Raw genomic sequence first — 22,853 nt, 5'->3', positions numbered from 1 at the left:
CTAACAGGCCTATAGTTATCCGGATCACTTTTTTTCCCTTTCTTAAAAATAGGAACTATGTTAGCAATTCTCCAGTCATATGGTACAACCCCTGAGTTTACAGATTCATTAAAAATTCTTGCTAATGGGCTTGCAATTTCATGTGCCCGTTCCTTTAATATTCTTGGATGAAGATTATCTGGGCCCTCCGATTTTGTCCCATTAAGCTGTTCGAGTTTGACTTCTACCTCGGATGTGGTAATATCTACCTCCATATCCTCATTCCCATTTGTCATCCTACCATTATCCCTAAACTCCTCATTAGCCTCATTAAAGACTGAGGCAAAGTATTTGTTTAGATATTGGCCATGCCTAGATTATCCTTAACCTCCACTCCATCCTCAGTGTTTAGCGGTCCCACTTCTTCTTTCTTTGTTTTCTTCTTATTTATATGGCTATAGAACCTTTTACTTTTGGGTTTAATTCCCTTTGCAAGGTCCAACTCTACATGGCTTTTGGCCTCTCTCACTTTATCCCTACATGTTCTGACCTGCATAAGGTAGCTTTCCTTGCTAATCCCTCCCTTCTTCCACTCCTTGTAGGCTTTCTGCTTTTTCTTAATCACCTCTCTGAGTTGCTTGCTCATCCAGCTTGGTCTACAACGTCTGCCTATGAAATTTTTTTCCCCTTTCTTGGGAGTTGGCTGCCCACACACTGCAAATCCCAGCCTTACTAGTTTGTTTGTTTCTCTATTGTGGCTTCCTCTAAAATATCAAATCCTGGCCCATTTCGAACATGGATCTCCAATCTATAAAGGCCATTGCTCTGCTCTGATACACCAGGTAGTGAAACGTGATTATTTGAACATACTCATTTCTGTACTGTTGTACCTATAAGCCCCAACACCATAGTATTTGTGTGCTTGATGCCATCTGTTTCCAGAGAGATTAATGTTTTGCTGAATCTGCAGCCTGGTAATATATATAATATGCCCCAAGGATCAAGAGATGGCATTTCCCCTCCCCTGGCCTCCATTCTACTCTCACCCATTGTTCCAGTAGCCAGGAGAGGGAGAAAATTAACACAATGCTAATGTTTTATTGAGTGAATGTTTATTTGGCAGAGTTCATTTCTTTCCAATAGACACACCCCATTGCAAACCCAGAAAAGGGAAATGGAACATCTGCAACGGAATTCATACTCCTGGGATTCTGGGATCTCCCCGAGCTGCAGATCCTTCTCTTCCTACTGTTTCTAGTGACCTATATTGCGACCATGGCTGGAAACATCCTCATCATTGTGCCAGTTGTGGCTGATCAGCACCTTCACACTGCCATGTACTTCTTCTTGGGGAACTTTTCCTGCTTGGAAACCTGCTATATATGCACCATCCTGGCCAAGCTGCTGGCCTGTCTCCTGACTGGGGACAAGACCATTTCATTCAATGAGTGTGTCACACAATTTTATTTCTTTGGTTATCTAGCAGGTACGGAATACCTTCTCCTGTCGGTGATGTCTTACGGTAGGTATTTAGCAATATGCAGTTCAATGCACTATGCAGTCAATATGAGTGACAGGTCTTGCCTGCAGCTCACAGGTGGCTCTTGGATACATGGATTCTAGGTGATAGCAGAACAACGTTGTCCATATCTTAGTTAATGTTCTGTGGCCCAAATAGTATTGACTATTTTTTTGTGATTTTATCCCCCTGTAAAACTCTCCTGCAAAGATCTGCAGCAGATGGAAATGGTGGCTTTGCACTCAGTTTGATTTTCTCACTGGTCCCGTTTCTTCTTACCTTGATGTCCACGTCTGCATCATCACCACAATCCTGAGAATCCCGTCCACCACCTGAAGGGAAAAGGCCTTTTCCACCTGCTCCTCCTTCTACTGCAGGGTTTCTGGCAGCCAAGCTGGGTTTGTGGATCCCAGAGGGCCAGAATCACTCAGTCTGTTCGTTGCAGGAAACCAACTATCCAGACTCCCAGTCCAGTGCCCTGTCTGCTCCACCATGTCCAATTGTATTTGACAATGAGACTGAAGGTGTGAGTTGCCCAACTCCCATTTACTGCCCATAGGATTTGGTTGCCTAACATTGGCCTTTTATGGGAAAACTCAGCCTTTACATTCATAGCCAAACCACTATCCTGAGAACTTTCCCAGGGGATGTTTTCCACCAGTTCCTTCTAGTGTTTCTCCATTTTCTCAGTGACCCTAATAACTGTGTCTGTCACCAAGAGCATCATGCAATAAAGAAATTAAACTGAGTCTTCTCTTTCTGTCACCAGTGTTCTCAGACCTCCCGTTATCTGTCCCCTTCATGTCTGGTGTGAGGAATAAATGTGTCAAGGTTTGTCTATTCATAGAAATTGCACCACTTAAACTATATTGCCCTATCTCTACCTGTCCTCTGGTGTCTGTGCCTTGTGGTGGTGGGTCAGCTTGTGTGCTCTAACGATCCCCAGAGTCTGTGTCGATGGGGGCTTTTTGCTCCTGGTAGGTTCAACCATGTCGGATTGCTCTGTGTGGGAGGGGCCAGACAAAATAGAAACCCTGGTCCTCCAGGTTGAGGGCTAACAACTCTGTCCCGTAATAAACAAAATATGTTACGGAAACAGCGCTGGTGAAATCAACCATTAATGTGTGTGATGGCCTTCAGGAGTAAATGACCCCTATGACTGCCAGTGGTGAAAGCCAAAAGGAAGCCACTGGCATGAAGACTGAAGTGCTCAACACCAAGACAAAAAACAAATGTGTACAATGTACCAAACAGCTCAGGTCACAGCAGAGATGAGACGCTACAGCTTACACATCCTGGGTGTCAGCGAGAGCAGATAGATGGGATCAGGAAGTTTAACTACAGCCTTGGGAGAAACTTTGCTGTTTTCTGGTTGGGATGATGGACAACACCATGAGGGTGTTGCCATGCTTTTGAAGAAGATAGTGGAGAATTCCCTGCTTGAATGGAAATCCATCAGCAGCAGACTTATGAGAGCCAGACTGAAAGAGAAACATAATAATATCACCCTGATTCAGTGCTATGCTCTGACAAATGACAGTGATGAAGAAGAAAGGACAAATTCTACCTTACACTACAGACGGAGTTAGAGAGAGTACTACGCCATGACCTAACTATCGTCATGGGAGATCTGAATGCCAAAGTCAGTAAGGACAACACAGAAAAAGACAGAGCAATGGGAAGACATGGGTGTGGCACCATGAATGAAAACGGACAAAAGCTTGTTGATTTCTGTAATATAAATTACCTAGTCATCAGTGGTACCCTATTTGAACACTGAAATTCACAAGCTAACATGGTTTTCTCCAAATGGCAGAGATAAAAAACAGATTGACCATATCATGATCAATGGCAAATGGTGATGCTCACTGACAGATGTGAAAGTGAGAAGGGGCGCAGATGTTGGCAATGACCACCACCTTGTGACAGGTTCCATCCAGCTAAAACTGAGAAATGTAGGTCCACCAAACAAGGGAGATCAACAACAAGTGGGGCAAAGTAACAGCAATTTATAAACAGAGCAGTGAAGCTTGTCTAGGCTACAGGCAGAAGAGACGGAAGGAGTGGATTACACCCAGGACGTGGAATGCCAGAGAAACCAGACAAGCCCTGAAGAAAAAAGTTTTAGACACAAAATCCCAGAAGCTAAAGGACATATGCCACGAGCAAGGCAAACCAGGAGGTCAAACTCATTGTGAGAGTGAACAAACGGCATTATACTGATAATCTGGCAGCACAAGCAGAAGATGCAGCTGCTCGTGGTGAACAAGGAACCGTCTACAAAATAACGTAGCTTATCAGTGGTAAACGGCAAACACGAACAAACACTCTCATCAGGAACAAACAATGACACCTACTAACAACCAAAAAGAACAAGAAATGTGCTAGACAGAGCATTTCAAAGGATTACTGAATGGGGAGCCACCTAAAGAGGAAGAAACATCCAGGAGGCAGAAGATCTTGAGATCAGCAGAGACACCCCAACTAAGGAAGTGATCATTCAAGCCATCAAATCCTTAAAAAATGGGAAAGCTCCTGGCAAGGATAACTTGAATGCAGAATTGTTCAAGGTAAATCCTAAATTAGCAGCATTTATCCTGGCCCCTCTATTTACATCAGTCTGGGAAAGGGGAAAAGTGTCAGATGAGTGGATCAATGGGGTTATAGTGAAGATACCAAAGAAAGGAACTTTCAGTGATTGCAATAACTGGCATGGTATCACACTTTTATCTGTGCCAAGCACAGTATTGTGTAAGATCATAGTCCAGCGTATATCAGAGGCACTTGATAGCGTTTTCAGAAAAGAGTAAGCTGGTTTTTGGAAAGGGTGTGAATGCACAGACCAGATCTTCACTCTTTGAAACATAATAGAATAGTGCTTAGAATGGCAATGGCAACTCTACATAAATTTAATAGACTTTGAGAAGGCTTTTGATAGCATTCACAGGACCAGCCTATGGCGCATTCTGCGGGCATATGGAATTTCTTCCCATATAATCAACGTCATCAAAAGCTTCTATTTCAACTTTACATGCAATGTTGATCACAGTGAGCTCAGTTTTGAAGTCAAAGCAGGAGTACGTCAGGGGTGTGTCATGTCCCCAATCTTTTTCAACATTACCATTGACTGGGTAAAGCGGCGTACAATAGAAGACATACCAAGAGGCATTAAATGGACACTCTTCTCATCCCTTGAAGACCAGGACTTCGCAGATGATGTCACTCTCCTATCACATACCCAACACCATATACAAGAAAAAACAGCTCTACTCCATGCATTCATCAAGCAAACTGGATGGAAAATCAACCGCAATAAGATGGATATCATGACCTTTACCTCACCACCACCAGTACGGATAGAAGATTATGTTCTCACCAATGTAGAAACATTCACGTACTTGGGCAGCACCATCAGCGAGGCTGGTGGAACAAGCCAGGACATTGGAACAAAATCAATAAAGCCAGAAACACCTTCAGGAGCTTAAATACAGTCTGGAAATTATCAAACTGCAACACAAAAACCAAACTCAAGATTTATCAGAGCTGCATACTTTCAACACTACTTTATAGTGCAGAATGCTGCTGGGGACTGAGAAAGTATGACATATCCAAACTGTCTTCATTCCATACAACCTGCCTCAGAAAAATCCTCTTTATCTTTAGGCCCAGAACAATCTCAAACCAAGACCTATTGACACAGTGCAGCCAAAAGGATCTGATCACCATCATTGCAAGGAGGCGTTGGAGATGGATCAGTCATATGCTTCGGATGGAAACTGATTCCATCACCAGAGTAGCAGTAAGATGGACACCTGAAGGAAGGAGAAAACTTCCCAAAAACAACATGGCGAAGAGCTGTGGAAGCCGAGCTGAAAAACCATTGAAAGACTTGCCAGAAACAGACAGGAGTAGAGGAGCTTCATCACTGCCCTAAATGCCAGAGGCATAATAGGAACATGATGATGAACATCTGCCTGTTACAGGGCCATGTGCCCGTGGGCTGGAGATTTGGTGGGGCCTGCTTAGAGAAGGGTCCCCACCTGAGGGGAATCAGGCAATATTCAATAAAGGGCAGATGGGGGAAGAGGCAAACTCAGGAGGCTGAAGTTAAAGTTCAGAGAGTGAATGAGGGAAAACCCTGTGACCGGGGGAATTGCTCCAGCTAGGAAGAGCTGGGAGTAGCCCGCTAAGGAGGGCCGGAGTTAGACCAGACGGGGGGAGTTTGGGGTGTAGGCAACTGGAGGGAAGGTGTCATCTGCAATTTAGTTTTGAATGTTAAGTTAATAAATGAAACCTAAATGGGGGCTATTGTGATTGGACTGGAAAAAGCCCGTGTGGAGTTTATTTGGGGACTGAAGAAGGGGAACTGAGGTGAGGGGCTGCGTTCTATGCCGCCCATAGGCCTACAGTGAGCGCTGTGAGTGGGCCACTCATCTAATCTCACTGGATGCAACTACACTGATGTAAAGCTGCTTGTATCAGGATAGTTCATTCTGAAGGGAAAGAAGCTATATATATACCGAAGGGGAAGAAACTGTGTCGTGCCTGAGCAGTGGTTCTCAAACTTGGGCTGCTGCTTGTTCAGGGAAAGCCCCTGGCGGGCTGCGCCGGCTAATTTACCTGCCGCGTCCACAGGTTCGGCCGATTGCGGCTCCCACTGGCCGCGGTTCACTGCTCCAGGCCAATGTGGGCTGCAGGAAGTGGCGTGGACCGAAGGACATGCTGGCCACCCTTCCTTTCTATTGATCTCTACATGGCATCTGATCTCAGTAAATGGTAAATAACCAGTAATAATGATTAAACCCCTGATTTCAGTCAAAAAGTATTCCTTAAGTTATGGAGTCAATCAACTTGGAGTTTAAAATTTAAGTCACGGTTTGGGAAGATTCTGGTTTGTCTCTATATTCTAGCCAGTTTCAGATGAGACGTGCATCCTTCAAAGCATTGAGCAATGGGATTTCATCCCTGGCTGCAATATGAAATAAAAATTCTGGTCCTGAATAGCTCTAATAATGAGAAAATCACCACCACAGTTCTTACAAATTTCATACAGAATGTATTTGTGCCTAATACGGTAAATTTCCAGCTAAAATAATATTTGCAGCTTTTTTGGTTTGTGTTTTTAATGAAAACGGGAGCTAACCACAGGGATCTTCAAATTTTGTTAATTTTGGCATAAGATTCTCCCCTGGCTGGGTCTCTGTATGTAGTGATCCCTGCTGTGGACTAAGGAAACCCAGTTAAAGAGAAGGACAGAAGTGTGTATGTAGTGCCGTACCCACTTCTCCGTGGATATGCCAGGAGCGTATGGAGGAAACTGGATAATAAATTATTTTAGGCATCAGTTCTGCCGTACTCAAAAGTACCTGCCCATCAAGCTCAGTTCTGGGACCGACCTCTGGCACAATTTGGTCCAAAGTGTCGGTGTCAGGGACCTGGACCTTATGGGGAATCCTGCACTTGATCAATATGAGCAGACTGGATCCTACGTAGCATTGAGTGTTCCAGCCCCCAGACAGCAAAGCATTTAAGCACATGCTTAATTGTAAACACCAGGGAATTCCCACTGAAGTCACTACAGTTCAAGTTGTCTGAGTGGTTTGCTGAACTAGCATCCGGGGTAGATCTGTTCATTATGCCTGTTACTGCCAGAATATTGAATCCAGTTGACTAACACAACGGGTTCGTGTTTTTAACACTGATGGGAAGAGGGGAGAGATTGGAGCTTTCAGGGTTGCTGTTGGTGAGTTATGCTGCACTTCACTTTAGCTATGCCGGTTACTTGTGATGGATTTTTAAGTTATCTAAAGGGCACTTACAGACAGATTTGTAAAGGTATTTAGGTGCCCAGTGGGTTTTTCCAAAGCACTGAGGCTTCTCAAACTCACTGATTTCAAAGGGTGTTTGCAACTTCAATGCTTTTAAAAGTCCCACCAAGGGCTGGATTCACAAAGGGTCTGTGATAATTGGCCTACAAACTTACCCTCAGTGCGACCTCAACTGGGAGAAGTGAGTGAAAGTTCATACAGCGTGATGGTGACCAAAACAACAAATGGGGATGGAAAAAAGATGCAAAGAAGAGACAAAAGACTGAATTAGTCCAAACAAAATGCCCTTTTGCTAGAACTCAAGAATGGTGTTACGGTCGTGCCTGGTAAACGAGAACAGTGTGAGAGCACAAGTCGATGAACCAAAACTGGTGTGTGGTAACTTAGAGCTAATTGATGACAAGGTAGTGAGGGGATAGGCTATTGCCCCATCACTCCCTTTGGGGTTCTTGTAGAAAGAGTCTTTGGAAGGAAAGTTGGCCATCGCCACACTGGCTGACCAAAGGATAAGAGAAGGGGAAGGTGCAAACTTCACCAGTGTGGGCTCCCAACCCCACCATCTCCTGGCACCCTGGACTTTCTTCCATAGAGAAGGTGCTGGGTAAAGCTACATGCCAGTGCTACCAGAACTCTGCGCTTCCTGAGCAATGCCCTGGCCCAACATAACCACATGCACTTACTCTGCCTTGGCAGTGCGCTCAGGCGCCAGGGCACAAAACAGCTGTAGGGCACAGACGGGACGTGGAGGAGGCGTATGAAATAACTATTCATTGCAGCAAAGGGACTGCAGCTTGGGTTTCCCAGCTCTTACGTGAGTGCCCCAACCAGTGGGCTGGAGCGCAATTCTCAGTCTGTCTCTTTGGCCCAATGAATATCTAAGTATTTCTCCCACACCTTCAACAGGACAGAGTGAGAGAGGCCTGGGGCAGGACCATCTCTTTGTTCTGTTTTTATACAGAACCGAGCAGAGTGCAGCCCTGTTCCATGTCTCAGGCTTCAAATAATAAAGACTTTTTAGTTCTGAAGCTTTTCCTTCTCTGTTCCATTCCCTGAGTGGCTGGAAGAAGTTTGAGATATTAACATACTGTCTACCTCAAAAACCTAAACAAAACATGCTATTCACATTCTTCCTGGTAATTTAATGTGCACATTAGCAATATCTCAAGGGAAAATTCACCTGTGGTGTTTGCAGGGTAAACAATGACTCAGGAGAGACATTTATTTTCTGGTGAGAGATACAAGGCAAAGCTAATCAAGGGTCTCAGCACAACTAGGGTGTCCAGCCAGGAACACACAGGTCTCGTTACTGCTCTGCTCCGCGGTGTGTAGCTACACAGACCCTACATGGCCTCGCCAGTGGTGTGCAGGTAAGACATACCTTGAGATAACTAAAATTGGTGAAGGTGGTGCAGATCACAGATGGATCCTGCTCTCCGAAACACCAAGTGAAGAGGTCATGTTACAGATTCCAGCTTCTTCTATGCCAACTTTAAGGTAAACAAACCTTTCACCTCATCTTCGTTAAAAATAGATCATTCAGGACAGGGAAGAAAAAGTCACCTTATCGATCATGTGCACAGAGGCATCATTTCGTTTTGGATGATGCCAGGTGTTTTCCCCGGGCCATGGACAGAATTAACAGGTTCATGTTGTAAAGCATTTTGGTGATGAAAACTCTCAGTGATAAGAATGAGAACATTACTGAGGACTTTCCATCTTCAGTACTGAACAACATTACTGATACTTTACCATGCAAAATTCTGGATTTGTACAGCTCCGAGCACAATGGATCCTGGTCCATGAATATGTCTCCTAGGGACCATTGCAATATTAATAATCAATAATAATCTCCATCAACAATTGAGTCTTATAATAATTCCCATAATCATTAATATAGTGTTGTGACTGATACTGTTGAGGAAAATAGCTGGTTGTCTGTGCAAAAAGGTGCTCTATATGTCTGTCTAATATCTCAGAAGAGAATCTGGAATTAGATAAAACTCTTAATCAGGAACTTGTTCCTCTAGAGCAGATTAAAGTTGATGGTCAGGTTAAAGCCTTAATTGAGGAAGAAAAAGGTAGCCTTTTTTGTAGGTAATGTATTGTCAAGTACAGTTTGTGAAAGTGAGCCTGAATAAGGTAGAAGTGATTTGCTTAAAGTAGCTCAGTACAATGAGGCTATTTATCCGTTGGAGTGACAACTTGCCTGTTAAGAGCTGCTGCCCACTTTCCAAGTATATGTCTGAAATCAGCCATGGGTGCTGGGAGAAAGGAAATCTTGGAAAGGAATTGGAAAGAAAACCTCCAATTGTTCGTCTGTTAAGAATATCAGTGTGTCTGCTGCAAGTGTGGGCATGTCTAGCTCTTTGTATGTGGAGCAGACATAAAGCGCTTTTCATCTTATACTACTTGAAAATTTATCAGTTGTACCAGAGTTGGTTCTGGATTTAACAAAAGCCCAGGAAGAAAATGTTCCTAAGTTTGTGCCTGCTAGGAAGACTGGCATTGTAACCAGGTTGCATCCAGTTACTTTCATAGCAAAGTCCCAGGGACCAGGATTCTATTGCTTCTATTTTGCCTGTTGCTAGTGTGTTGCTGAGTAAGGTTATGACAATTCTGTTTAACCAGGTTGTTATCATGACCAGGGCACAAGGAGAGCATGAAGGTGATTTAACTGTGTTACCCACTGACAGTGTGGAAACTTTTAACAAGGAGGGAATGGTCCCTAAGCCTGCATGTGTTGAGCCTTGTAACCTGCATGTTGCCAGTGACGAAAGTTGCAAAGGGAAAGCAAGCCTCTAACCTTTTAACTATGGAGTCTAGCTGCTTGCATAAAAGGGAATTGTGTGAAAATCCTCCCAATGTGCCAGAGGTGATTCTGGATTTAAGTGAAACCAGAAAGAGTCTGTCGTTGCTCAGGAAAATGTTGCTTTAGAGCAAGCCCTAGGTGAAGAGGGTAAGGGCAGAATTTCTGTGAAAGATGGATTGCTGCTTAGGCCTGGTCTACACTATGACTTTAATTTGGATTTAACAGCGTTAAATCAAATTAACCCTGCACCCGTCCACACAACGAAGCCATTTATTTCAAAATAAAGGGCTCTTAAAATCGATTTCTGTACTCCACCCCGATGAGTGGAGTAGCGCCAAATCAATTTTGTAATTTTGAATTAGGGGTAGTGTGGCCGCAATTCGATGGTATTGGCCTCCGGGAGCTATCCCACAGTGCACCATTGTGACCGCTCTGGACAGCAGTCTGAACTCAGATGCACTGGCCAGGTAGACAGGAAAAGCCCCGCGAACATTTGAATTTCACTTCCTGTTTGCCCAGTGTGGAGAGCACAGGTGACCACAGAGAGCTCATCAGCACAGGTAACCATGCAGGCCGATAATCGAAAAAGAGCACCAGCATGGACCGTATGGGAGGTACTGGATCTGATCGTTATATGGGGAGAGGATTCAGTGCTAGCAGAACTTCGTTCAAAAAGACGAAATGCCAAAACTTTTGAAAAAATCTCCAAGGGCATGATGGAGAGAGGCCACAATAGGGACTCAGATCAGTGCCGCATGAAAGTCAAGGAGCTCAGACAAGCCTATCAAAAAACAAAGGAGGGAAACGGTCGCTCCGGGTCAGAGCCACGGACATGCCGCTTCTACGCCGAGCTGCATGCAGTTCTAGGGGGGGCTGCCACGACTACCCCACCTCTGACCGTGGATTCCCAGGCGGGGATAATCTCATCAGCTACACCTGAGGATTCTGTGGGCGAGGAAGAGGAGGAGGAGGAGGAGGACGAGCTTGCAGAGAGCACCCAGCACTCTGTTCTCCCCAACAGCCAGGATCTTTTTCTCAGCCTGACTTAAGTACTCTCCCAACCCAGTATCCAAAGACCACGACCCCATGGAAGGGACCTCAGTGAGTTTACCTTTTAAAATATAAAACTTGTTTTAAAAGCAAACGTTTTTAATGATTACTTTGCCCTGAGGACTTGGGATGCATTCGCAGCCAGTACAGCTACTGGAAAAGTCTGTTAACGTGTCTGGGGATGGAGCGGAAATCCTCCAGGGACATCTCCATGAAGCTCTCCTGGAGGTACTCCAAAAGCCTTGCACAAGGTTTCTGGGCAGTTCAGCCTTATTCCGTCCTCCATGGTAGGACACTTGACTGCGCCATGCTTGCAGCAAGTAATCTGGTATCATGGCATGACAAAGCCTGGCAGCGTATGGTCCCGGTGTTTGCTGGCATTCAAGCAACATCCGTTCTTTATCTTGCTGTGTAATCCTCAGGAGAGTGATATCACTCCTGGTAACCTGGTTGAAATACGGGAATTTAATTAAGGGGACAGAGGTGGCCGTTCCTACTGGGCTGTTTGCCTGTGGCTTAAAATAAATCCTTCCCTGCAGTTAGCCAAGCGCGGGGGAGGGGACTTGGCACAGAGCTTTTCGCGTTTGGCTAGCAGGGATCTTCCCTGATACCAGCCACGCGGTGGGGGGAGGGATAAAGTGATCATCCAGAAAATTGGATGGGGGGGGTTAGTTTGTTTTCTGCTGCTGAAGGTTAACAGGAAAACCGCAGCACTCAACGGGCTTTGCTTGGTATGTGGGAAAGGAGGGCGCAGAAGCCGAAAGACAATGGCTTACCATGGCTGCATGCAAGCCGAATTCTGTTGCCCGGACCTGCATCTGTGATCTCTAGCAGCAAAGCCACATGCACTCAATATTAAGAGGCAAAATGCGACCTTGCACAGAAATCACATGTGCTATGTAATATGAATAGTGTTGGTCACCATGAGAGAGTATAAGCATTGTTCTGCAAAATGTATCTTTTTAAAAAATTCTCTCCTATTTTCCCTCCCTCCAGCAGCTGCAAATTCTTCAAGCCTCCCTCCTCCATCCCGAAGGCTATCGTCGGAAAAAGAAGACACGGGACGATATGTTCGGAGAAATCATGGAATCCACCCGCAGTGACAGAGCTCATCTGAATGAGTGGAAGGACACGGTTTCAAAGTATAGCAAAGAAGCCAGTGAACGTGAGGACAGGAGGGACCAACGTGAGGACAGGAGGGACCAACCTGAGGAGAGGAGAGACACTCGAGATGAGAGGTGGTGGCAGGAAGATCAGAGGAGGGAGAATGCAATGCTGGGGCTGCTACGTGAGCAAACAGAAATGCTCCGGTGTCTGGTTTTTAAACGATAGTGACTTTATTTGGTTTGAAAGCAAGCTGGGGGTAGGGGGAGGGTGGGTTCCTTACAGAGAATGAGTCAATAAAGGGGGCGGATTTTCATGAAGGAGAAACAAACAGATATTTCACACTGTAGCCTGGCCAGTCATGAAACTGGTTTTCAAAGCTTCTCTGATGCACAGCACTTCCTGGTGTGCTCTTCTAATCGCCCTGGTGTTTGGCTGCGCGTAATCAGCAACCAGGCGATTTGCCTCAGCCTCCCACCCCGCCATAAAAGTCTCCCCCTTACTTTCACAGAGATTGTGGAGCACACAGCAAGCAGAAATAGCAATGGGGAGATTGGCTTGGCTGAGATCTGAGCGAGTCAGTAACGATCGCCAGCGACCTTTTAAATGGCCAAATGCACATTCTACCACCATTCTGCACTTGCTCAGCCTGTAGTTGAACAGCTCCTGACTCCTGTCCAGGCTGCCTGTGAATGGCTTCATGAGCCATGGCATTAAGGGGTAGGCTGGGTCCCCAAGAATAACTATTGGCATTTCAACATCCCCAACAGTTATTTTCTAGTCCGGGAAGTAAGTCCCATGCTGCAGCCCTTTAAACAGAGTAGTGTTCCTGAAGACGCGAGCGTCATGAACCCTTCCCGGCCAGCCCGCGTTGATGTTGGTGAAACGTCCCTTGTGATCCACAAGTGCTTGCAGCACCATTGAAAAGTACCCCTTGCGGTTTATGTACTGGGTACCCTGGTGCTCCGGTGCCAAGATAGGGATATGGGTTCCATCTATCGTCCCACCACAGTTAGGGAATCCCATTGCAGCAAAGCCATCCACTATAACCTGCACATTTCCCAGAGTCACTACCTTTCATAGCAGCAACTCAGTGATTGCTTTGGCTACTTGCATCACAGCAGCCCCCACAGTAGATTTGCCCACTCCAAATTGATTCCCGACTGACCGGTAGCTGTCTGGCGTTGCAAGCTTCCACAGGGCTATCGCCACTCGCTTCTCAACTGTGAGGGCTGCTCTCATCTTGGTATTCTGGCATTTCAGGGCAGGGGACAGCAAGTCACAAAGTTCCATGAAAGTGCCCTTACGCATGCGAAAGTTCCGCAACCACTGAGAATCATCCCACACCTGCAACACTATGCAGTCCCACCAGTCTGTGCTTGTTTCCCTTGCCCAGAATCAACATTCCATGGATAGAACCTGCCCCATTAACAACATGATCTCCAAAGCACCGGGGCTCGCGGTTTGAGAGAATTCTATGTCCGTGTCCATGTCCATGTCCATGTCCTCATCACGCTTGTTGCTGTGCTGCCGCCGCCGCCTCCTTGCCTCGTTTTTCTGGTCCTGGCTCAGCATAAACTCCACGAAAACGTGCGAGGTGTTTACAATGTTCATGACTGCTGTCTGGAGCTGAGCGGGCTCCATGCTTGCCGTGGTATGGAGTCTGCAGTGTTCACCCAGGAAAAAAGGTGTGAAATGGTTGTCTGCCGTCCGTTGCTTTCATGCAGGGAGGGAGGGAAGGGTGAGGCTGTACCCAGAACCACCTGCGACAATATTTTTTCTCCCATCATGCACTGGGATCTCAACCCACAATTCCAATGGGCGGGGGAGACTGCGGGAACTATGGGATAGCTATGGGATAGCTACCCACAGTGCAACGCTCCAGAAATCGACGCTAGCCCCGGTACATGGATGCACACCGCCGAATTAATGTGCTTAGTGCGGTCGCATGCATTCGACTTTATACAATCTGTTTCCCAATTTCGAATTATATAAATTCGGATTAATCGCATAGTGTAGACATACCCTTATACAGGCAGCTAATCGAGTTACAGCTCTTTCTCAGGTGCAGCAGGTGGGGTTAATCAGCCAATTGCAGGCCTCTGACCCCAGAGGAATGGTATCACTTGTACCTTCATAGTGTTTGTTTAAAGAAAATGTTTAAACTTTAAAAATCTTCATTTACTCACACATTTGATAAGATTCAAAGTTATTGTAGCACATGCATCAAAGAAGTCCCAAGTAATGGCTGACACCTCATCAAAGAGCTCTATTGATCACTCAGATTTTCTGGAGGCTCTCNTTAAGGTAAACAAACCTTTCACCTCATCTTCATTAAAAATAGATCATTGAGGACGGGGAAGAAAATGTCACCGTATTCATCACCTGCACATTTCCTTTTAGATGCTGCCACGTTTTTTCCCTGGACAATGTACAGAAATAACAGGTTCATGTTGTAAAGCATTTTGGTAATGGAAAACTCTCAGAGATGAGAATGAGAACATTTCTGAGGACTTTCCATCTTCAATAGTGAGTAACATTACCGATACGATACCACACGAAATTCTGGTTTTGTACAGCTCTGAGCACAATGGATCTTGGTCCATAAGTAGATCTCCTAAGGACCATTGCAATATTAAGAATCAATAATAATCACCATCAAGAATTTAGTCTTATAATAATTGTGACTGATACTGTTGAGGAAAATAGCTGTTTGTGCAAAAAAGTGCTTTGTATGTGAATGAAGTTTCTGAATGTCTGTCTAATATCTAACAAGTGAATCTGGAATTAGCTAAAACACAGAGAGAACTTTTAATCAGGAGCATGTTTCTCTAGAGCAGATTAAAATTGATGGTCAGGTTAAATCCCTAATTGAGGAAGAAAATGGTTGATTTTTGATAGGTAATGGATTGTTGGCAACTGAAGCTTGTGAAAGTGAGCCTGAATAAGGTAGAAGTGATTTACTTAAAGCAGCTAAGTACAATGAGACACTATCTGTGGAGAGTGACAACTTGCCTGTTAAGAAAGCTGTCACTCATTTTCTAAGTATATGTCTGAAATTAGCCATGGGTGCTGGGAAAAAGGAAAGGATACCTCCAATTGTTTGTCTGTTAAGAATATCAGTGTGTCTGCTACAAAAGTGTGGGCATGTCTAGCTCTTTGTCTGTGGAGCAGACATAAAGTCCTTCTCAGTTTATGCTACTTGAAAATTTATCAGTTGTATCAGAGTTGGTTCTGGGTTTAACAAAAGCCCAGGAAGGAAAATTCCAAAGTTTGTGTCTGGTAGGGAGAATGGCATTGTAACTAGGTTGCATCAAGTTACTGTCATAGCAAAGTCACAGGGACCTCTGGTGCTTCTATTTTGCCTGTTGCTAGTGTGTTGCTGAGTAAAGTTATGACAACTCTGTTTAACAAGGTTGATAGCATGACCATGGCATAAGGAATGCATGAAGGTGATTTAACTGTGGTACCCACTGACAGTGTTGAAACTTGTAACAAGGAGGGAATGGTCCCTAAATCTCTGTGTGTTGAGCCTGGTAACCTGCATGTTGCCAGTGAGGAAAGCTGCAAAGGGAAAGAAAGTTTCTCTAACCTTTGAACTATGGAGTCTAGCTGCTTGAATAAAAGGGAATTGTGTGAAAATCTCCTAATGTGCCAGAGGTGATTCTGGATTTAAGTGAAACCCAGAAAGAGTCTGTTGTTGCTCAGGAAAATGTTCCTTTAGAGCAAGCCCTAGGTGAAGAGGGTAAGGGCAGAATTTCTCTGAAAGATGGATTGTTGCTTAGAGAAGCTCCTAAGAGAAGAATCCTCATGGTAGTTTTTGCAAGGAGAGGTGTGAAAGTGATTTGACTGAGGTAGTTTCAGTTCCTAACTGCCAGAGTCTTTCAGATGTGTATGGATCCACTGACCCAGCTTTAGAAAGATCCAGTGTGGATAACTTAAAGAAGGTTTTAGATGGAAAGAAAAGTGTAAGGGAATTTAAGCAGCCCTATAAGCAAGTGGATATGCTTGACCAGTTTGTTGGGAAGACAACGTTGTTGAGACATGAATGTCTCCATGTTGATTTTTTAAGTGAACAGTTAGTGTCTCAGGTTCAAAGGGAAGGCTGGATTCCTGGCTATACACAACAAAGCAACATTCTGGATAAACCCATAAATGCTTTGAATATGTCCTCTGATTTCTTAGTAAGCTCTCATGCATCTAATGCCTTGTGGATGCCAAAATTGGTAGTTGCAAAGCAGAATTGTAGTTCAGAGATGATGAGAGAAAAAGGTTTGTTTCCTGTAGTTCAAGTAGGGTGGTACTCTCCACTACACAATACTAGCAAGAGATTTTTAGCGGATGCGAGTTACCGAAAAGACTTGGGGCTAGCTCCCCCCGCCCCCGGTTCCTCTCCAGAGGAGAAGAAGGTGGCTAGGGAGGGCATTCATTCTTTACATGGTTTTAACAGCACAAAGCATATGCTAGCAAACATAAACAAAGACTTTGTTTAAATTTGTTAGCATATGTATTGTGCTGTTAAAATGGTCAGGTGATCTCAAGGTAGGGATAGCTCAGTGGCTTGCACATTGGCTTGCTACACCCAGGGTTATAAATTCATTCCTTAATAGGGCCACTTAGGGACCTGGGGCAAATATCAGTCTGGGGTTTGGTCCTGCTTTGACCAGCGGGTTGGACTAGATTCCCTTTCTATTCTGGGAAGAGGTGGAAGGTATTTAAACAGTGTTTTTTATTCTGTTTCTCCATTGGTCTGAATTATCCATGACATTCATACTGCATCACAAGTCCAAGTCATTAGACGAATACCTCTGCTTGCTCTGACCAGAGGATGTTTAGATTCTGATGGCAGCCCAGTTCCGCAGCTTGACAGGAAACAGGTGTTGTCCCCAGTGTACATAGAATCCTTCTTTGCAGCCAAACTAGTCTAACATGCATTTTGCTAACTGGAACTGGAGCAGCAAAACAAAGAAAACAAATGCCTTGTTTTCCAGTTTTGTGGGTGAGAGAACCATAAGTGCAGATTAGAATGCTGGACACTGACAACCTTAAACCAGCTCCCTCAGGAATCTACCAAGAACTTTGCTGGTAAACCCTTAATCATTTGTTCAGTCCCATTGAAGACAATGTCTATGGACCACTTTTATGGTAAGAGTTTCAGGAGTCTGTTCTGTTCCTATAAAGGAAGTTGAATCTCCCATTGAAATGCAATATTTGGGTATAATATCATAATGCAATTTTGGATACAGTTCTACTTAAAATTTGTCTTTTAATAAGTCATACACGCTGAAATGGCTCCTAACAAAACTCCCATATTTGGGGGGAAAGTGAATAGTTAACCATGTTGATGTTTGTATATACAAACACCTATTTCATCACTATACCGGAAAAAATAGAAGAACTTAATTGTCTATGGAATTTGAAGAAAGTTTAACAGCCCCAATTGTTTTCTGTGTTAATCAGTGTGAACCTGAAAAAATTACATGCCTTTTAAGAAAAAAGAATCAGTCCACACCTACTGAAAATAAAACCTTCCAACTGGTGTTCAGAAGAGTGCTACAAGACACATACCTAACCTCATGAGCAGAGGACAGCGAAGATACCCTCCCACATTATGACCAGCAAAATAATAATAATAATTAATAATCTCAAAGAGGCAGAGGGTCATAGATTTGCAAACCTAAAAACCTGTGTTATGTTTTAAACCACCAGGTTTATGAACATTAAAAAGTTAACTGCAAAGGAACACTGAAGCCCATTAACCTGAATGTGTTCCAGTATGCCCTCACTGACTAAAGATGCAGTCACACCTGAACAGTTGAATATTAACCTTGCCCTTTTAGGCTAAACGGAGTCATGTCACTGGCTCCATCTCTGTTGTTACATAACAGAACAAAACTCCAGTGGGCATGGTGCTGGCACATAGGGTCTTAGGTACGTGGTGTGATTTTTCTTAATCTCTTCTGGGAATAGTCATGTAGGTGAAATAGCTGGTACTTATGATTATGCTATTTCTATGTATTTATATTCATCTTGGTATCTGAAATTATGAATATTCACTATGTTTACTACATGTTTATTTGGCACTTGGCAGAAGCTAAAAGGCCCTGGCCTGGAAACATCTCCATTTTGCCTCTTTCTCTGATACATGGTGGGAGCATTCTAACCAAGGGACTAAGGATTTTAAGGAAATCTGGAGCCTTCATATTTCCTTGATCCTTTGCAGATGGACTTATGAGTTGGATATGTTACAGAGAATGTTCTAGCCTCATTGGTTGCTGATTTCTCCCTTGCAATGGGCAAAGATCAGATGTCTGCTGACTTTCTCATGTTAGTCAGAAGTCTTTGATACCTGTGGTATAAGCAACATGGCCCTTGCTTGAGTGGTTTTGTTCTTTCCTCTCCAAATGTCAAAGCCTGTTCCCATTGAACTCAATAGCAAAACTTCTTTTGATCTCAATGAGAACAGGATTTGGCCCCAAAAGATCAGAGAATGTGATTTTGATGAATTGCTTATCTGTCCAGAGACAGTTCTCATGCATGTTCTGCCAGGCTGATTTTGATTGCCCCTCCTGTATGTCGTGCAGGGGGAAATAATACAACAATCTTGGCTGCAGTTCTATCAAGACGTACATGGCACACACAGTTCAAAAGGGATATTGAACTAGCTGACTAAAATGGTCTATCTAAACAAAAGGCTTGGCATGATTCTATGATTCTATGTTATCGATGTGAAGTTAATATTCATGTTAATGTTACCTCTTGTGACTAGTTTGTTGATAATACCAAAATCTGTAAAAATGTACAATATGTATGAGCTTTTGGAAAAACCCTTAAACATGTTGGGAGTGAGACATAAGAACTCACTATGTGCTAGAAGCCTTTAGGATTATACTGTTTCATTTCATGACCACACACTTCATATTAAAAGGCCTTGTGATACTGATGTTACACAGTTAGTGCCTGTAACCAGGCTTGAAACTGTACACTGGAGAACAGACATTACACACCTAATGTGCTGTATGAAAAATGCCAAAATTCCTACACTCTGATGAACATTAATATTTACATTGACAAGATGTTAATTGGATTCCAAACATTTGCCAGAGCTTGGATGGATAAAACAGCTATGTTGATTAGCTCATGACAAGTTTGCATGAGATGTACAGGAATTACGCTGCAACAGCAAATCCAATCCACTATTGGTCTAACCAAGTTTTGCCTTGGGTTTATAAAGGGATTAAATAATATTATTACTTCCATAATGAACCTTACAAAGAAAAGGCCTGTTTTGATCAAATATAATTTTGATAAACCATTTCTGTTATACACTGATACTTCTAATATTGGTTTTGAAGCTGTAGTAATACAGAACCAAGAATCGGAAGTTCCTATGGTGAATTCAGCAGTGTCTGTGAGACCTCTTCCAGCATCAATTTTGCATTGGCGGTGTGACGTTATCTGATTAAAATATGACCATATAGATCATTGTTACTACCACTGTTATACAATTGCAACAAATCTTATACAATGTATGTCAAGTAAGGTGTCAATAGAAAAGTGATGATTTTCTAAATATGACTGTGTTATTTGTATGCATGCACCATTTTTGTATCTGACGTTATGAGTATTGACCTCTTTCCTGCTCCAACTTCTGGACTATGATTAACTTGTACTAATGGGAGCATTCTAACCAAGGGACTGAGGAGCTTCCAATGATTCGGAAGCAATCAGAGAATTAACCAGCCAGCAGTTTATTCCATCACTGCTACAAGCCTGAACCAAGAACTTTGCCATTACTGTATGTAATTGATTTTTTTAGCCAATTTTAATTCTCACCTTTCTTTCTTTCTTTTTATAAATAAACCTTTAGATTTTAGTTACTAAAAGATTGGCAACAGCACGATTATTGGGTAAGATCTGAGTTATATATTGACTTGGGTCTGTGGCTGGTCCTTTGGGATCAGAAAAAAACCTTTTGTTTGATGCAAATGGTTTAAATAACCCCTCCTCATTAAGTCTAGTGTTTTGGTGGTGGTAGAAGGACTGGAATACCTAAGGAGACTGCTTTTCTGACTTCTTATTAGCCAGTGTGGTGAGACAGAAGTTTATTTTGTTGCTGGTTTGGTATATCTTGTGGGAGAATAACCACCAGTTTTGGGGTGTGTCTGCCCTATTTCTCAGCAATTGGTTCTGCATTTTTTATTCTCATTTGTGACCCATGGAGGAAGACAGTTGAGGAGCTGGCTCATTGGGTTGTGGGTCCTATGCGAGTTCATAATCCCCCTTCACCTGGAACATGCGGCAGACAACACCAGCGAGGAGCAGAAGAAAAATCACAGCAGGACTGAGGAATGAGTCAATTGCAGACAGAAATAAAACGAGATTCAATTGGCGAGTGTTTTAGAGGGAAAGTAATTGAAACACCATGGTGGTTGTGGTGCCAGCAAAGGAAACCATAAGGGGAGTGAAGTGTAAAATTGGCATCAGTTTGTGATGCAACAGCTCAGTGATGTGTCTCTCTCTCTGGAGTGGTCCAAGATGAATGTGAAAAAAAGGAAAAAGAATAAAAGCAGGAAAGGGCTGGACCTTGTCTGATGGAGACTAACATAACCTGCTATGACAGTGTGTTGGTCACTGTCTCCTCTCTTGGCTGAGTCCATTAGAGCCTGCTAGCCATTAGCTGAACTGATAATATGTTTGCAGTGCAAGGAGTCACAGTCCACCCTGGTGAGCCATGCGGAGCACTTGTCAGAAGTTAAAAATGACTACTTAAAATGGCTTTGCCAATTTTGACATAAATATGCACAGCGGTGTGTGGTTTTCTGTCTGCATCGATCTCTTCACTGACTGGAGGGGCGGTGATAATGGAATCTCAAAGATCTGAATAGGAAATTTTCCTCCAGAGTCTTGGTTCTTCACTGACCTCACAGGATGAGGGGCCTTATGGAATATTTATGGAACTAAATTGATGCTAAAGCATGATGAAAATGTATCTTCTACAGATTCCATTGCAAATTTTGCTTTCTTTCCCCTAGTTGGAACACATGGTGAACGGAGAGGAAATGAACCAAACGTCCATCCTCCTGGGATTCGGGGATTTCCCTAATCTACAAACACTTCTCTTCCTGCTATTTCTAGTGATCTATATCGTGACCATGGCCAGGAACGTCCTGATATTTGCGCTTGTTGTGGCTGATCAGCACCTTCACACCCCCATGTACTTCTTCCTGGGGAACTTGTCCTGCTTGGAGACCTGCTACACCTCCACCATTCTGCCCAGGATGCTGGCCTGTCTTCTGATTGGGGACAGCACTATTTCATTCAATGGGTGTGTCACACAATATTATTTCTTTGGTTCTCTGATTGCTACGGAATGCCTTCTCCTGTCGGTGATGTCTTACGATCAGTATTTAGCGATAAGCAATCCACTGCACTATGCAGCCCGTATGAGTGGCTGGGCCTGTCTCCAGCTTGCAGGTGGCTCTTGGATAGGTGGCTTCCTAGGTAATAGCATAACAACATTGTCAATATCTCAGTTAACATTCTGTGGCTCCAACATTATTGACCATTTCTTTTGCGATTTTATCCCCCTTGTAAAACTCTCTTGCAATGACCCTCACCTGATGGACACATTGGCTTTCCCACTCAGATTGATTTTCTTTCTGGTCCAGTTCCTTCTTATCTTGATGTCCTATGTCTGCATCATTGCCACCATCCTGAGAATCCTATCCACCTCTGGGAGGCAAAAGACCTTTTCCACCTGCTCCTCTCACCTCATTGTGGTGAGCATTTATTATGCAACTCTGCTGACTGTCTATATGTTCCCAACCACTGACATCCTAACCAATTTCAAGAAAGTTCTCTCTGTCGTCTATGCCGTCCTGACCCTTCTGGTTAATCCCCTCATCTACAGCCTGAGAAACAAAGAGGTCCAGGAGGCCCTGAGGAATGCTTGCAGGAAATTCATGTTTGGACCATGCTAACCAAACAATTTCCTTTGGTTAAAATAGATATAACATGGGCTGGGATAGGGCCTGAAGAGAAGCCTGCTGTAGTCTCAGGTTGTGTTTCCCTGAGCTCCACTGGGCTCCATGTCCTGCTCTTACACAGTATCTCTCAACCTTTCCAGACTACTGTACCCCTTTCAGGAGTCTGATTTGTCTTCTGTATCTTCAAGTTTCACTTCACTTAAAAACTCTTTACTTACAAAATCAGACATAAAAATACAAAACTATTACATCGCACTACTACTACATATAATTATGAAATAAATAAATTAGAATACAAATCCTGTTCTTACGTTTCAGTGTATAGTCTAGAGCAGTATATGCCAGTCATTGTCTGTATGAAATTTTAGTTTGTACAGACTTTGCTTGTGCTTTTTATGTAACCTGTTGTAAATCTAGGCAAATCTCGAGATGAGCTGCTGTACCTCAGAAAGACCTCTGTGTACCCCCAGGCTACACATGCCCCTGGTCAAGTACCACTGTTCTTACAGCCCTGGGAGAAAGTGGAGATGGAGACACTCAAAACCTGGGCCCCCAGTCTTGTTAGGGCCGGTATC

General features: G+C 43.7%; 1 protein-coding gene across 1 annotated transcript; it reads left to right on the top strand.

Moving 5' to 3' along the window:
* Nucleotides 1-1,254: 1,254 nt before the first annotated feature.
* LOC117886056 (olfactory receptor 11L1-like) lies at nt 1,255-22,272 on the top strand. Its single transcript, XM_034787691.1, has 3 exons — nt 1,255-1,501; nt 1,876-2,024; nt 21,961-22,272. Exons 1-3 carry the CDS (start codon nt 1,255-1,257, stop codon nt 22,270-22,272), a joined length of 708 nt encoding a protein of 235 aa, XP_034643582.1.
* Nucleotides 22,273-22,853: the final 581 nt, after the last annotated feature.

Source organism: Trachemys scripta, chromosome 12 (genome assembly GCF_013100865.1).
Source record: "Trachemys scripta elegans isolate TJP31775 chromosome 12, CAS_Tse_1.0, whole genome shotgun sequence".
NCBI classification, from domain to species: Eukaryota; Metazoa; Chordata; order Testudines; family Emydidae; genus Trachemys; species Trachemys scripta.
Note: the sequence above shows the minus strand (reverse complement) of the source record. Positions and strands in the feature narration are given on the sequence as shown.